Source organism: Cucurbita moschata, unplaced genomic scaffold, assembly GCF_002738365.1.
Source record: "Cucurbita moschata cultivar Rifu unplaced genomic scaffold, Cmos_1.0 Cmo_Scf00021, whole genome shotgun sequence".
Classification (NCBI taxonomy): domain Eukaryota; kingdom Viridiplantae; phylum Streptophyta; class Magnoliopsida; order Cucurbitales; family Cucurbitaceae; genus Cucurbita; species Cucurbita moschata.
The window spans coordinates 3,360,573-3,376,456 of NW_019268537.1; the positions used below are offsets into that span (position 1 = coordinate 3,360,573).

The following is a 15,884-nucleotide window of genomic DNA, read 5'->3' on the forward strand; positions in this document are numbered from 1 at the left end:
CCCCCCCCCCCCCCGCGTCTGACGAACGACTTAACCAGACACTGCTGAAACGCAGCTTGGCTTCCCTTTTCCTTCTTCCTCTTTTGCAGTTAGCAGTCAAATCCTTGTTTTACCTTTGAAATGCCTTTTTTGTGGGGTCCTATCTTCCTGCCGTGCCCTTTCAATATCAATCTGCACTTCTTCTTTAAGACATTGAATCGTACATTTTTTCATTTCATTTACCATGGAGCTTTATTTCTTGCTTATACATTATCTGAATTACTACTGCCAAGTAAGAATATGTTTTCGATCTCATAAACAGATGAAGGAGCTGTCTCGTCGGATGAAGAGTTGAGCGGAGGAGAGATGGAAGTTGTGGAGCCGGAAACTCAAACCAAAGGCGAGAACAGGGATCTCAAGGACAAGCTTTTACGTCGATTTGGCAGTCATATTAGTAGCTTAAAATTGGAGTTCTCAAAGAAGAAGAAAAAAGGAAAATTACCAAAAGAAGCCAGGCAGACACTCCTTGAATGGTGGAACGTTCACTATAGATGGCCATATCCTACGGTATGTTTGCTTATAAGCTTACGTAAGTTTTGTAATGGACATCGTATGGTCACACATAAAAGTTCACAGCATAAAAAATACGGACTAGACAATGGTTGATGCATTAAATCACTTCATCATGCCTTAGTCACGTGCTACGAATCAGGCAAAACACGGTCTAAAGTTTTTAATTATTTCACTAAGTTACCATCTATCCCAAATATAGTCCATTACGGAATTCATGATATTAAAAGTTGCTTAACTAAATAAAGAAATCCCTCATGGAGGAATATTTTATGGTTGTTCTTGAAGTAGAGAGCCATAATCCGCTGCTTTTAATCATGCAGGAAGCCGATAAGGTTGCACTGGCAGAGAGAACAGGGCTCGACCAGAAGCAAATTAACAATTGGTTCATAAATCAGCGGAAACGCCACTGGAAGCCATCAGACAATATGCAGTTTGAGGGAATGGATGGGCTTTCTTCTGGTAGATTATTCAGAGAGGACTGAAACACTTTAATAATAATCTCAAGATGTATATTCCCAATGTTGTTTCTTCTAATATCAGCTTTTGTTTGCTTTCTCGTCATGTATATCCGGAAATATATATATATATATATTTATATATATTTATTTAATTGCTGAAGAATTTGGACACTTAAATTATTGCTTGCGTTACCAATATAGAGAATAAATTCCAAGTTTCTTATTCCAATTTTTGGTATGGCTAATCCCACTTGATATAGTGGCTGTTTTGGCTGGGAAATCTCATGTTTTCTGTAAGCATTTTCACAACCATCGACATTGATGGCCTTGGGTTAGCAAGGGCTTATTCAGGAGCCATGTAACCCTCTGGGAAATACGAGTGCTGAAATAAGCAGAGCATTTCTCCGCGCCAATATTGCATGCAACATAGCACCCATCATACAAGAATCTTCCCCTTCGAGTATCAAGCAGAAAGCGGTGACAACGCAGGATCCGAGTTTTCATCTGCCCATAACAGAAATCACAGTCCGAGTGAGAAACATGGTTCATACACTGTACAAAAGCATCAACACGCGTGAAGCAAGAACACGAGTAAGCGCCTCCATGGAGTCATCAAGAGAAAGAAACTGGAATAGTAGAGTTTCATTCTGAGTGAGTGTAAATATTTATGAGATAATTGAAAACTAAGTGCTTAATGTTTTTTTTTTTTTGTTTCAAAAACTCTCTAGTTACGTTTTTATCTATGATTTGTTTCGTCATGTCATGTTTCGATCGTGGGTGGGTCAGATACTAGTAAAATCCTACTTTTTGTGGAAAAGTGTCCAAACAAAGTTAATTCCACCTCCTAAATCAATTTTCCACCACTTATATTACACACAAGATCACACAACAACAATAACAACGAACACACTTGATCTAGATAAACACAAAAATAGGAGAGAGAAAATACAAAGGAAATATTGGCTGATTTGTATTAATGACTTCAGTTATATACCAAAAGAATATAGAAAAGTTTTTATGCACGATATGATTTCTCGAAGGTTTCAGCCTTAAAATTTCGAAACAACTCTCTACACAACTTCGAGTATCTTATCGATAGGGCTTTCCTTGCATTGCCGCGTATGAGCAGTTTTGTTGCAGAATTCATAGTCATAATTACTAGCAAAAAAAAATCTCTTGTAATGAGAAAAATACTAATTACTTTGGTACATGGCAATTGGAATCATATTAACTCCCATATATTTATTATCTTAAGCCATACAAGGAATGAAAGGTGCACATGGATCCAAAATCCAAGATTCAATCGGATTGGTCAGGCTAGAATTAGTCTTCTACTAAATTTATAGATTCATCTCCTTTCCAGGTTCTACCTCCTCTTCCTCTCTGATTTGTACAATTTGTACGAAAGTGACCTTTTTCTCCACAACTCCAACACGTTATGTTTCATCTGTTTGGAAAATTTTCACATCGACCTTTGTTTAATTCATTTATACGATCAGCAATAGATGCACCTTCATACCTTTGTAGATTGAACAATTTCCGGATCAAATAAACTTTGCTCATAGCCGACGGTTTTTTGTGCGCCTTCAAAAGGTTTGATGTCGTCTTCTCATTCATGATGTTGAACACCACGTTTCTGGATAGTGTCAACCGAATCAATCCTAGGGCCTGACGATCCTTGAGCTTCCACTGCTCCATAGTCATAGTATCCGGCTTCACCCCCAACAATGGTTCTTTAAGATCTTTCTGTTTGAGATAATCTTCAATTTGCATCTTCCATAAATCGAAATCGGATCCATCAAACTTCTCAATTCCAATCTTTGAGCTTTCCATCTTTACAAATCGAGGTGAATCTCGCCTAGCCATGATATTAGTTGTTAGGGTTGTTAGGACCGCTAACAACACACACTTGATCTATATAAGCACAAAAAAAAATAGGAAAGGGGAGGAACTGATGGCTTTAGGTATGTGTACAATCCTCTGTAACAAGAGATAACGCAGAGAGTACATCTTCAAACCCCTGGCTAGGGATATATATATATAGTTTCGATTTACTATAAATAGCTTTATCAAATATAACTACATACTATATGTTCGTATTTTAATTTTTACTATAAATAGTAATTTATACCCTTTTCCATATATATTTTTACGATCTAGTCTCGGAACTTATTTCCTTTCTTTTATTATTCCCAAACTAAAGAAATTATATATATAAAAATCAAATATTACCATTTATTTTAAAAAATACTTTTATTATTATTATTATTATTTAATAATTATTATATTATTTTTTAAAAATGTATTTAAAAACTAGTAGAAAACGCTCAAGAAGAGGAGTATATTTTTTAAACGGCAGAGAGAATTTAGGTCCAAAAACAAATTGGGCCGTAGGGTCTATTCACAAGGCCCAGACCCAACATCTCTCAAATGGTTAAAACGGTAGTTTGGGCCGGATATTCAGAGATCACGAGAGGCCCAATATTGAATTGGGCCAAAGACTAACCACAAGGCCCAAATCCAAAAATATCCCATCTTCCTCGTTCAGCTCGGCTATGGCAACTACCATTAACCTCGACCACAAACTGGTACAGCAGAGAGTCGAAAGAAAGAATGAAGAAGAGCATCGCCGTAGTGGGCACCGACCGGAGCATCGAGTGGGCCACCGCGTGCGGCGGCTAACCAGGTGGGTAGATTCGAATGGAGCCAAATGGAGGTCACTACTGTAATGCCGAGCCGCATCTTTGTTGAATATCCAGTTCCATCAACGTGCGAGCCACTTGCTCTCTTGAAAAGGCCTCTTTATACAACTTTACAGGTATTCAACTATATAAACTGCCCCCATGATTTCATGCTCCATTAAATTTACTCACAAAGACAACAAAGAGACCACAACACCCACCTCCTTTTCCCAGTCGATTTTACTTATTTATTTATTGATTTCCATTCTGCCCTCTAAACTTTGTTCTTTATCTCCCATTTGACTCTTTTCTGTATAATGGGGCTTCTGAGTTCTGATAGCCCACTAATCCAGTAACCCCTTCTGCTTGGTGCTTCTGATCATGTTACCATTGATTTTGGGCTGTCATTTTGACACCTTTTTCTTTCATATTTATAATCTTGATGAATCTGTGTCTTGGTTAGAAGTTCATCTTTAAATTGTTCAGCTCTTGAGTTTAATTGTTCATGGCCTGCAACTACATTGGCATTTACCCCGATGGATTAATTGTAATCAAAGCCAACTAATGGATGATTATTATTATAATTGTGTCCCATGAGATCCCACGTCTCGAAGCATTCCCATAAGTGTATGTTTTAAAAACCTTGAGGGGAAGCCCGAAAGTGAAAACTCAAAGAGTACAATATCTACTAGCGGTAGGCTTAGGTTGTTACAAATGGTATCAGAACCAGACACCGAGCGGTTGGCCCCCAAGGGGGTGGACTGTGAGATCCCGCAGTTGTAGAGGAGAATGAAGTATTCCTTATAAAGGTGTGGAAACTCTCCCTAATCAGAAGCATTTTAAAAATCATAGGGGAAGCTTAAAAGGAAATGGCCAAAGAGAGGACCATATCGGTTAGCGTGCACTCGAGCTTATTGTCAATATTGTTGTAAGATTAATTTATTTGTATTTTTAAGATTTAATCTTGAAAACATTATGTCATCCATTCGCTGTGCCGTAGGTTGCATTCATAATTTGTCTGATTCATAATTTTAAACACAACAGACAAACAAACAAAGGTGCTACAAATAATTGTAACTTTCACTAATTATAATACCATTCACTTGCTTAGGATGAAGTTTTCTTTATGTTTATTCTTTTTGAGCTGGCTGTTAGATGCCAATAGGTAATTTCTTTTTGGAAAATGGGCTGTTTTTCTTTTTGTTTTTTGCACATGACAGGCCTTGAATTCTCTATATATACTGAAGACTTCACTACCCTGTTTCCATTTCCAATTGAACTTAGCTTAAAGTCCTCTAGTGTTAAAGTGAAATAATAATGCTTTTGGAGATGAAACAAAGAAGCAAGAATTTAACTCTTTCATTGGTTCTGTTTTTGGTGGTCTCTTTGCTGGTGTCTTCTTCTGTAGTTAGAGTGGAGGCAAGGAAGCAATATCACAGCAAGAAAAACAAGCATCAGAAGCAAAAGGGTGTTGACAATGGCAATGGTTCAGGTCCTGCACCACCTCCATTTCCTGATTACAATCAAACCCAGTCCACCGTTTTTAATATCATGTCTTTTGGAGCAAAGGGCAATGGAGTTTTTGATGATTCCAAGGTAAAAACTGTCCAAAACAACCTTAAAATGGTGACTGATGTCCTGTTTTGAACCTGTAAAAAAACCATCTTATGCAGGCACTTCTAGCAGCATGGGAAGCTGCATGCGAGAATACTGGGGCTACATTAGAAATACCATCACAGTACAAGTTTCTCATCAAACCCATATCTCTAAAAGGCCCTTGTATGCCTCAGCTCGTTCTTCAGGTTTGCCTTGTTTTCTTCTCCTTCAGGGGTTTGGTATGTTTGAGAATGTTTCAAAAAAAGACAAAAAGTATATTCTTTTGACTCGTCATGTCAATAAATTAGTGCTGCTTAGAGTTCCAAGGATAAGATAGTTAATTGGAAGTGGCATTCCAAATCAGATTGATGGAGCTGTATTGGCGCCTACCAGAGTGAGTTCGTGGCCTAAATCCAGCTTGTTTCAATGGCTGAATTTTAAATGGCTTCATAACTTCACCATTCAAGGCTCTGGCACTGTGGATGGCATGGGCTTTAATTGGTGGGCTCGCTCCAGATTCGACAATAACAAGGTTGGTTCTCTTAATCTTCATTAAATTATGCTAATTACATTGAGAGATCGTGGTTTTAGCTAAACCATGTCTTGTTGTTTTTGTTTCTGCAGAAGAAAATGAAGAACACTCCAGATATGAAGCCTACTGTAAACTTTTCTTACTCTTTCTCTCTTCTTTTTGCTCATAATTACAGTTTTTAAAAGAATATTTTGCTAATTAATGACAGGCATTAAGATTTTATTCGAGTTTCAATGTGACAGTTCGTGATATCACCATAATAAACAGTCCACAGTGCCATCTGAAGTTTGACAACTCCGGCACCGTCCAAGTTGACAATATCACCATTTCTTCGCCGGAGAACAGCCCCAACACCGACGGTATTCACCTGCAGAACACACAAGATGTCGAGATTCAACATTCCAACATTAGCTGTGGTATGAACAGAGCCAATTCACAGCCCATCTTTAATAATATTTTCATTGTTCTTTCCAGAGTTCATACTTTTTTACTGCATCTTTTTCTATCTATTTACATGTTCATTTTCTCATAAAATAATTGTTTACTCGAATTTGCATATTTTCTCTCTTATATATTGGAAAATTACGAGGTTAAAAAGCATATCTCAGATTCACTAGTAAGTATAACAGCCTAAGCCCACCGCTAGTATTGTCTTTTTTGGGCTTTTCCTTTCGGGCTTCCCTTCATGGTTTTAAAACCCGTCCACTAAGGAGAAGTTTCTACACCCTTATAAGGAATACTTTGTTCCCTTCTTCAACCAATGTTGGATCTCACAATCCACCCCTTGGAAGCCCAGCGTCCTCGTTGGCACACCGCCCGATGTCTGGCTCCGATACCATTTGTAACAACCTAAGCCTGCCGCCAGTTGATATTGTCCTCTTTACACTTTCCCTTCTGGGTTTCCCTTCAAGACTATAAATCACGTCCACTAGGGTGAGGTTTTCACACCCTTATAAAGAATGCTTCGTTTTCGTCTCCAACCAACGTGGGATCTCACGTAAAGCTACACCTCCCAATTGAACCAACTTATTATAAGATTTGTTATTTTAACAGGAGATGACTGTGTTTCCATTCAGACTGGCTGCTCCAACATCCACATTCATCATATCAATTGTGGCCCTGGACATGGCATAAGGTAAATAAACTCCTCATCAATTTTACTTTTTCACAAAGGTAATTCCTGTAGATAATATTACTTATGGCAGTGATTACAAATTAACCATTTTGCTCAACTTTCTTAAACATTATTATTGACAGCACTAAAGATGATTTTCTTGCCTATAATTACAGCTTGGGCGGACTTGGGAAAGATAGAACAGCTGCATGTGTCTCCAATATTGTTGTCGAAAACATCTCAATTCAAAACACTCTCTCAGGAGTGAGAATCAAGACCTGGCAGGTAAAGAAAACAAAGGGGTTAAACTACTAATCTACTCCTTTAATTATGGTGGAACTCTGAATTATTATATGTAGGTTTTGTTGAGATTGTTGGGAGAGGAGTCTCACGTCGACTAACTAAAGGGTTGATTATGGGTTAAGTAAGGAATACATCTTCATTGGTATGAAACCGATCGGGAAAACCAAAAGCAAAGTCATGAGAGCTTATACTCAAAATAGACAATATCGTACCATTGTGGAGAGTCGTGGTTCCCAACATGGTATTAGAATCAGACTCTTAACTTAGCCATGTCCATAGTAAAGAAGTGACAAGCCTTAAACGTGTAGTCAAAAGTGACTCAAGTGTGGAATGAAGTACTTTATTCGAGGGCTCCAAAGGAGTCGTGGTTGCTAACTGTTTATTAAGCATGATTAATGAGGTTAGGAGTGTGATTTGTGATTGGGTTTGATGGAATATGAACAGGGAGGAGTTGGGTCGGTGAAGAACGTATCATTCTCCAAAATCCAAGTTTGTGACGTAAAGGTACCCATAATGATAGACCAATACTACTGCGACAAGTACAGATGCAATAACCAAACAGGAGCTGTTGCAATATCAGGCATAACATACAATCAAATCATAGGAAGTTACACGGTGCAGCCTATTCACTTAGCCTGCAGCACCCAAATCCCTTGCATAGACGTTGATCTCATAGACATCCAGCTCAACCCATCTTCACAATCCACAGCCTTTCAAAGCTCCCTATGTTGGAATTCTTACGGTAAATCTCAGGCCCCTCTTCTTCCTTCTAGCATAGACTACTGCTTGAGAAGCGGCGGTGGCGGTGGCGGTGGCGGTGGCGGTGGCGGTGGCGGTGGCGCTGTTAGGAGAATTGCAAGGTCCCATGATTATGATTATGTCTGCTACTAATGCACAAACCTCTCCACTTTCTCTCTGTTTCTGTTTTTCCTCTTCTCCAGCTTCCCTTCTGCAGATTTAGTTTTGGAAAATGTAGAGAGGTGATGATTGTAAAAGCATTTATGGTTGTGGGTTTTGGCGTTGATATCATTTCTGAGTCTATGAGTGTCTCGTTTCCCGATTAGTACACACACAGTGGCCGAAATTTCGCCCACCCATTTGCCAAAAACGTTACTTTTTTACTTTATTGAGAAGGTTTTGGAAGTTGTAATGAGTTGAAGTGGTGATTTATTCTTCTATTCTATTCCCTTCGCCTTTTGGTAAATTGGTTGGTGGAGAAGAAATGGCTAACTAAAAGAGAGTTTAATGATGGTTATAGCCGAGGAATGCTTGTGCGGAATGAATCCCACGTCTGATATTAGGGTTTGTATCATAAATTTTTTTAATTCAAACAATTCTCGTTAAATAATGAATCTAACCTAATTTAATCTTGGATTGGGATGGGAACAAACTTTTGTTTTTAATAAAAATAAAATGTTAATCCGTGAAGCATTTATTTAATTATTTGTAGTCATTTAATTAAAATTTGTAACTCAATTTTAATATTATTATAAAAAAATATTTTTCAAATAATTAAAATCTTTCAAGGTTATAATAAAAAATTAATTAGATAATTAAATAAAAATATATAGATATCAAAAGTAAATATGTAATTTTAAAATTAACAATAAATTCGAGTTGGTTCGATTCAATCCAATCTAACTTTAGGAGAACACAAGAATTCAACGAATAAATTTATAACTTTAACTTAAACCGTACATATTGGGTTGGACTGTGGGTTATAACTTTTAGAATTTAAGAAAATAGATGACAATATTTACCCCTCAAACTGTGAATAGATATGAAAATATAAGATACATAGAAGTTCAATATTTATTGATATTCACAACCTTTAAATAAGATACAAAATACAAAATATACTATTAATCAAAGAATATCTAAGATATATTCCGTAAGTAATATATTGTTCAAATATTAAATAATTACGAATATCATAGCAATAGATTAAATATTTGAGAACTCATCCCAATCCGAATTATTATAAATTAAAATAGAGCTTACATGAAATTTATAGATAATCATATAACAATTATTTACCTAACTTAAACGGATTAAATCTTCTCTCCCACTACACGTGGACGGAAGAAGGAAAAAAAAAAAACGTACGAATTGCGTCGTGGAAGTGGGCCTTAAGCCCAAATACAGAGCAAGGCCCAAACTTGAAGCCCAACATGGTTTTTGTGTTTCTCAGACGTGAGGCGAAGCCGAGGCAGAGGCAGCATCAGCAGTGCCCTTACTGAGGCTTTTGCCTCTTTCAGTTCGGCTGTTATCAGCAAACTTGAGGGCAGCCAAATGGTAGCCTTTGGCCTTCTCCTCAGGGGTCCACTCCGACAAGTAATACTCCTCCTCGGAAGCTATCTTGGAGGAAGCTGGTCCGGTCAGCATGCTGCCCCACTGTGGGAAATATATTAACACTATTGGAAGAGTGCACCCTATTATCATAACTCCCATCAGACTTATCCCCTTCTCTTTGCTGTATCTTGACCCTCTGAAGAATATCAACTGAGTCAGTACCGACCCCACGTTCCCCCCCGCTCCTGTCATCCCCGATATTACCCCCAACGACCTGTCACCAAAGATTTAAATGCAAGGGTGTTCAAAAAAATCGATCACCCCAACCACTAATTTTTAAATAATTTTTAAAAATAATTATCAATTACTCAAACTTTAATAAAATTTTGAAAAATATTTTATTTTTATTAAAAAAATAAAAAATTAAATAAATGATTAAAACAATGAGTTGGAAATAATAAGAGTTTTTATTAAAATGTTTGTCATATACCTACAAAAGTGTTTGTCTACATGTCCATATAAGGTTGAACATGGTTGTAAAGAATTAATCATATCTTTCTATTTTTCATTTTTTTCGTTGTCAAACATGGAAAGTATAATATACAAGCCATCTTCGCATTTATTTTATTTCATATTCTTATTCTTCAAAGTTTTAATACTTATTTATTTTCCTATTTACTTTATAAAACCCAATTTTTCAAAATAATAATAAAAAAACTTTTAAATTTATATAAATTACTATATATATAAATTTATAAGTTAAGTTAAAAAAAAAAAAAAAAAAAAAAAAAAAAAAGTTTGGGATTACGTACCTTCTGGAGATGAAAGGAACGACACCAAATGTAAGTCCACACGCAGCTTGAACAAAGAGAGAGAAAATAATCATAATGGCAATGGAAACACTCAAAGACTGAACCAATCCAAGAATCACACAGAAAACTCCGCCCAATGTCTGCACCAACCACAGAGCCCACAGCCTCCCCCTCATCCCGTACCTCTTCGCCACCACGTCCGACAGTATCCCTCCGTACGGCCTCGAAAAAAGGTTAGCCAGCCCAAAGCTCGCCGCTATGATCCCTGCCGTGTGCAGGTTCAAATTGAACCTATCGTAGAAATAATTCGCTATTATATTGTCAATCGTTAATTCCACCCCAAAACAGTACCCATAAGTCAATGCCAAAATCCATCCCCTGTAATTCTTCGCCCCATTGTACACCACCGTTGAAAATTTGTCTTTTGCCTTCTCCCCTGTTTTCTGCAGCTCCCCGAAGTTCCCGTCCGGCGTGTCCTCGCCGAGCATCAGAACCGCGAAAGCCGAAAGCGTTTGGAAAATCGCTGGGATGAAGAAAGCGATTCTCCACGCGGTGAATTTCGTTGCGCCGATTTGCTCGATGATGGCGAACACGTACGGCATAATCAGCTGTGTTGCGCCGCCGCCTAAGTTCCCCCAACCGCCGGCTACGCCGTTGGCGGTGCCGACGACGGTGGAGGAGAACATTGAGCTCATCCAGAATTGGGTCGAGACGAATGTGGCGAGAGAGAATCCAGTGAAGAATCGAACGAGGAAAAACGAAGCAGGGGATGAGGCTATGGAGGTTAAATAAACAGCCGGCGAGGTTATGAGGATGAGTGAGGCAGAGGCGAGACGTGGTCCGACTAAATCACAGGCGGAACCCATCATGATACGGGCAAAGACAGCGCCGGAGACGGAGGCAATTCCGGCGTTCCCAATGTCAGTGTCGGTTAAATTAAGATTGTCGCGGATCACCGGAAGCAGAGGAGCTGCCGCAAAACTGGAGACAAAACACGCGCAGAACGAAATCCAGGATAGGTGAAACGTTCGCATGTGGGGAGCTGCGACGGAGAATATATTGAATTTGGTGGATTTGTGTTCGGAGTCCACCGGAAGAGAGAACTTCCTGGGCTGAGCGGCCGGTGCTCCGCCTTGAACCGCCATATTCACGGCTGAATTTTGTTTAAAATTGGGAATTTGGGAAATTATTTAAAGGGAATTTAGGATGGCTCTTTGAGGGATCGAAAAGGAGAAGATTGGAAGCCGGAAAATATGGTGGAATAGGCCAAATCTCAGCCTTATACCGACATAGTTATCGACGCAAATTGGTTTTACTCCAAACAAAAACAACGACTTAGAGACATGAAGAAGACGATTGTATACAAAAAGATGAATATATGCGTATGAATGAGGTCACCCAATCCAAACTAGCCATGCCAACTCACCATTTTTTAATAAAAAGGTCTATTTCTCCCTAAAATTACAACTATACCCACCCACAGGATATTCAACAAAGTCGGAGATTAACCTAAGTTCGTTGTGAAAAGACCCTTCTATCCATGTGATATGTGAGGTCGGATGGCAATGGACACAAAAGTCAACACACGGGATATACCCTCAGATTCTGACTTTTACATTGAGAAGTCCAGTCTGTCCTTGTCATATCCGATATAACGATAAACGACAAAACTGGAATATACCCACACAGATTATCGAAAAAGAAAATGTATTTACACCAAACAAAATTACCTTATTTGCAAAACAAAACTGTAATCCAAGAATTTAATTAGCTCCGGCTTTTAGTTCGGTTACATTAAAAAAAAATTAGTTACTTCCAAACTAAATCTTATCTTACTTCAGTAAAATTATTAAAAATATTTAATATTTATAATTAATATGCTAACTTAGAGAATTTTTAATATTTAGATAGGAGCGTTACCAAGATATTTAATTGAAAGTCATAAAGTAGGGACGGTGGAATATTCAACCATGAAGGTGGGACCACTCGCGAGTTTCCAAGAATATTCTGCACCATTTTTTAATTCAATTTATTTGTTTATTCATATTATATGAATCTGGCTTAAGATTCATAGTCAACTTGGTGGTTAGCTCAAAGGTTGCCCAAGTCAATCCTTTCCTCCTATTAAATAAAATAATATTTTCTATTTCCAATCAGAATCAGCCACGTGGACCCCAGTGGCATTATATATACTTTTAAAAGTAGAGTGCCGGGAATTTGAAATTCAAATTGTTTTTTTTTAATTATTTTATTTGTAATACAAAAAGGAAGAAACTAGTTGCCATAAAATTTATAGTTCACAACAAATGCTATTAATTAAGGTTTCACGTGTATTTTTTAATTATAAACTCATAATTATATCGATGTGTACTTCCATCGTCCAAACACTTCGGATACATGTTAGAGTGATGTCTTGAAATTTGTTAAAAGAAAATATGTGAATAAATAATTTTTTTTTAAAAAAATTGAAGTCCTCAAATAGAGCCAATTTGCTATTTAAAGCTAAGGAAATACCGATTCTAACCCTAGAATCAAGGAAAGGCTCACAAAAGTAGCCGTTGTTATTGGGCCGTTAAGAAGGCACTGAAGAGCATATAAGCACCCAAACACGCCAAGTTCGCACATACCTTGAGGAAGAAGTTGAAAAATAAATAAATAAATAAATAAATAAACAAATAATCCCAAAGCCATTTATTTTATTAAATTAGAATGGCTGAAAAACACATGGTTTTGCTCTTTGTCGCGGCCGCCGTCCTCGCCGGGCAAGCTGACGGGGCCGACATCTGTGAGAAAGCGGAATACGCGTCGCTGTGCCGGTCTTCCGTGAAAGGCGCCACCGAGCCGGCAGCCGGGTTGCAGGCAGCGATTGAACACCTGATATCGGAAACAAAACACGCGAAAGAGTCGAGCATGAAGCTGGGCGTTATGAAGTGTCTAGACGTGTGCAAACAGAACTACAACGACGCCGTTACGGACCTGCAGCAAAGTGTTCAGTACTTGACGAAAAACGACAAGCCTAGCCTGAAAATCAGCCTGTCTGCGGCATTGACGGACTACGTCACGTGCGATGATGCGGTGATGGAAAGCGGCAACTCCAAGAAAGTTGGAGACCTCATGAGCGTCGACGTTATGCTGCGACATATGGCTGCCAATTGCTTGCACTTGGCCTCTTTGTTGAAGTAATTTTTCCATCTCTTCCGGCCGTGCTTAGGAAGAGGAACGGGCGTTTGGGCAGACCGATGTATCGTTTTGGTCTGAAATGATTCCGACTTGTCGTAATGTGATAATCATAGAAGCCACAATTTGTTTCAAATAAAACTTATATGTAATAGAAGGTGAGAATTATTGTTTTTCCACGTCACCTTCCGTAAGTTAATGGATTTAGATATTTTATTATTTTCATCTACTCAGTGTCTAATGATTTTGATTTTATTCTATAAAAAAATAGATATTCACTCGGGTAATAAAAGACTAAGGAAGAAATCTTAAAAGAATGGGAGGCTCGGTTGCTCACCTAACCATGTTAATCTGTGCGTGGACAACCCAGGTGGGGCTTATGTTCCATCTTAGGGCAACCCAGGTGGGGCTTCCATTCAATCTTAGCCGCACATAGCATTCAATCTTAGCCGCACATAGCTTTCTTTGCACTATTGATTGTAGGACATATTCGACCTGTCACCTTGCTACTTTACTGAGCATCATCTCCATCTAGGGCATTGAATAACGAACAGAGCACTGATCCTTATGTATCGATTTTTTGTCACTTCTTATTCGAATTTCCCAGATATTAAATTATGGATCGCCTAGTCGATTTTTTTTTCAATTGGGTTCATTTTCATTAAGCAGTCAATCCGAAACTAGCTTTATTACAAACTCGCTTGACCCAGCCCAAATATCCAAGCGGGTCCAAGGAGAAGACCTTTATTACAAACTCGCTTGACCCAGCCCAAATATCCAAGCGGGTCCAAGGAGAAGACTCCCTACACTCTCTCTTTCAGCACCTTTAATGGTTATATAATTTTCCTCTTTAATGATATATATTTTCTACACTACTAAATATAATATTCCAAATTATATTTTGAACTTATATTTTGAATTAATATTTAGTGTTAAACTTAAATACATTTTTTTATTACTTTAGCATTAAAAAAAAAAATCACAATAGCAATGTTGGAGCTGTGTGTATCATTTCTATCCGAAGTCTTGTCATTTTAGGCATGTAGCAGCCATATAAACGATATAATAAAAGTATATCAAATGTATAATTAATATACATAAATATTTATTTTTCATACATTAATTATGAAGGCAACACAAACATTTAACAACGTTAATTATTTTCTATAGGCATTTAACTCGTATATTCAAACACATATTTTTACATTAAAATGTTTAATATATACCCATTAAATAATATATACATGTGATCTTTAATTTTAAAATATTATTTAAAAATTCAATGTAATTATTTTCTTTAAAGAGTATAGTATTATTAGTTAATTAATTTTATATAGTTAGAATCTAATTATTTTGGAAAAAATTAATTTAATTTAAAGGTAAAGAAACATTCAATCTCACACTAGAATGAAGGAAAGCCAAACAAAACAACCCGTTGGTGAGGAAAACAGTTAGAGTTGTGTACAGCCACGAAGGCACCGAAGAAGCTTATAAAGACCTAACCATCGCCATATTCCCAAAACACTAAAAAAATTTAAAAATTAAAAATTAAAAATTAAAAATTAAAAAAAAAAAAAAAACAAAATTGAAATTACAATGGGTGGAAAGCAGTTGGTTTTGGTATTTGTGGCCGCCGCTGTGGTATTGGAGGGCGAAGCTGAGGGAGTGGACATCTGCGAGAAAGCAGATGACGTGCCGCTGTGCCGGTCGTACGTGAAAGGGTCGAGCGATCCGAGAGCGGCGATTAAGAAAACGATCGAACAACTGTTGTCGGAGACAAAACGGGCGAAAACATCGAGCGAGAAGATGGGGGAACCGAATTTCATAGGGGTGTGCACAGAGAACTACGACTCAGCCATTGATGACCTGCAGAATAGCCTACTGAGTTTGGAGAAAAACGACAAGGCGAGTCTTCAATCTAGCCTCAGTGGGGTGGCGACCTTCTACGTCACGTGTACCGATACGGTGTCGGAAGGCGGGGTGCGCATCATGAAGAAGGCTAAAAAGCTTGTCAAAAAAGATTCTAAGCTGCAGCGTTTGGCTGGGACTTCCTTGTACTTGGCTTCTTTGTTGAAGTGATTTTTCCCGTACCTTCCTCCTACTTCATAGGGCGTGCTTAGGAAGAGGAACGGACCAAGGCAGATTGGCCCGGTCCGATCTGACCTTTTGGTCTCATATAATTCGGGTTCTCGGGCTATAGTAATCCAAAAGACCGCCGGTCCGATGTGACCTTTGGTCTCAAATAATTCGGGTTGTCGTAGTATTATAATCCAAGAGCGACACCGAGATCATTTTTTTTTTTCTCGCGACGGCCGAATTTTTCTTACCTTCAAATATTATATATTTTTTTTTATTAAACGAATTTCA

The 15,884-nt window shown here is 37.9% G+C and overlaps 5 protein-coding genes across 5 annotated transcripts in view; 4 read left to right on the forward strand and 1 right to left on the reverse strand.

Moving 5' to 3' along the window:
- The window catches only part of LOC111458449 (homeobox protein knotted-1-like 6), a 7,586-nt gene extending 6,396 nt beyond the window's left edge, over positions 1 to 1,190 (forward strand). The window contains exons 5-6 of the mRNA XM_023101135.1: positions 302 to 546; positions 873 to 1,190. Coding sequence (XP_022956903.1) covers positions 302 to 546; positions 873 to 1,034 — 407 coding nt within the window. The 3' untranslated portion in view covers positions 1,035 to 1,190. The remainder of the gene's footprint in view (positions 1 to 301; positions 547 to 872) is intronic.
- Positions 1,191 to 3,565: 2,375 nt separating this feature from the next.
- On the forward strand, positions 3,566 to 8,379 carry LOC111458722 (probable polygalacturonase At1g80170). Its single transcript, XM_023101514.1, has 10 exons — positions 3,566 to 3,641; positions 3,807 to 3,828; positions 5,104 to 5,287; positions 5,365 to 5,493; positions 5,652 to 5,819; positions 5,912 to 5,947; positions 6,028 to 6,235; positions 6,873 to 6,954; positions 7,110 to 7,218; positions 7,681 to 8,379. Exons 1-10 carry the CDS (start codon positions 3,566 to 3,568, stop codon positions 8,125 to 8,127), a joined length of 1,461 nt encoding a protein of 486 aa, XP_022957282.1. The 3' UTR covers positions 8,128 to 8,379.
- Positions 8,380 to 9,204: 825 nt separating this feature from the next.
- On the reverse strand, positions 9,205 to 11,743 carry LOC111458928 (high affinity nitrate transporter 2.5). The gene is made up of 2 exons (XM_023101811.1): positions 10,341 to 11,743; positions 9,205 to 9,802 (listed from the first exon to the last, which is right to left on the reverse strand). Exons 1-2 carry the CDS (start codon positions 11,483 to 11,485, stop codon positions 9,424 to 9,426), a joined length of 1,524 nt encoding a protein of 507 aa, XP_022957579.1. The 5' UTR covers positions 11,486 to 11,743; the 3' UTR covers positions 9,205 to 9,423.
- Positions 11,744 to 13,023: 1,280 nt separating this feature from the next.
- Positions 13,024 to 13,634, forward strand: LOC111458758 (pectinesterase 3-like). The gene has a single exon (XM_023101559.1). It carries the CDS (start codon positions 13,050 to 13,052, stop codon positions 13,521 to 13,523), a length of 474 nt encoding a protein of 157 aa, XP_022957327.1. The 5' UTR covers positions 13,024 to 13,049; the 3' UTR covers positions 13,524 to 13,634.
- Positions 13,635 to 15,113: 1,479 nt separating this feature from the next.
- On the forward strand, positions 15,114 to 15,596 carry LOC111458723. The gene has a single exon (XM_023101515.1). It carries the CDS (start codon positions 15,114 to 15,116, stop codon positions 15,594 to 15,596), a length of 483 nt encoding a protein of 160 aa, XP_022957283.1.
- Positions 15,597 to 15,884: the final 288 nt, after the last annotated feature.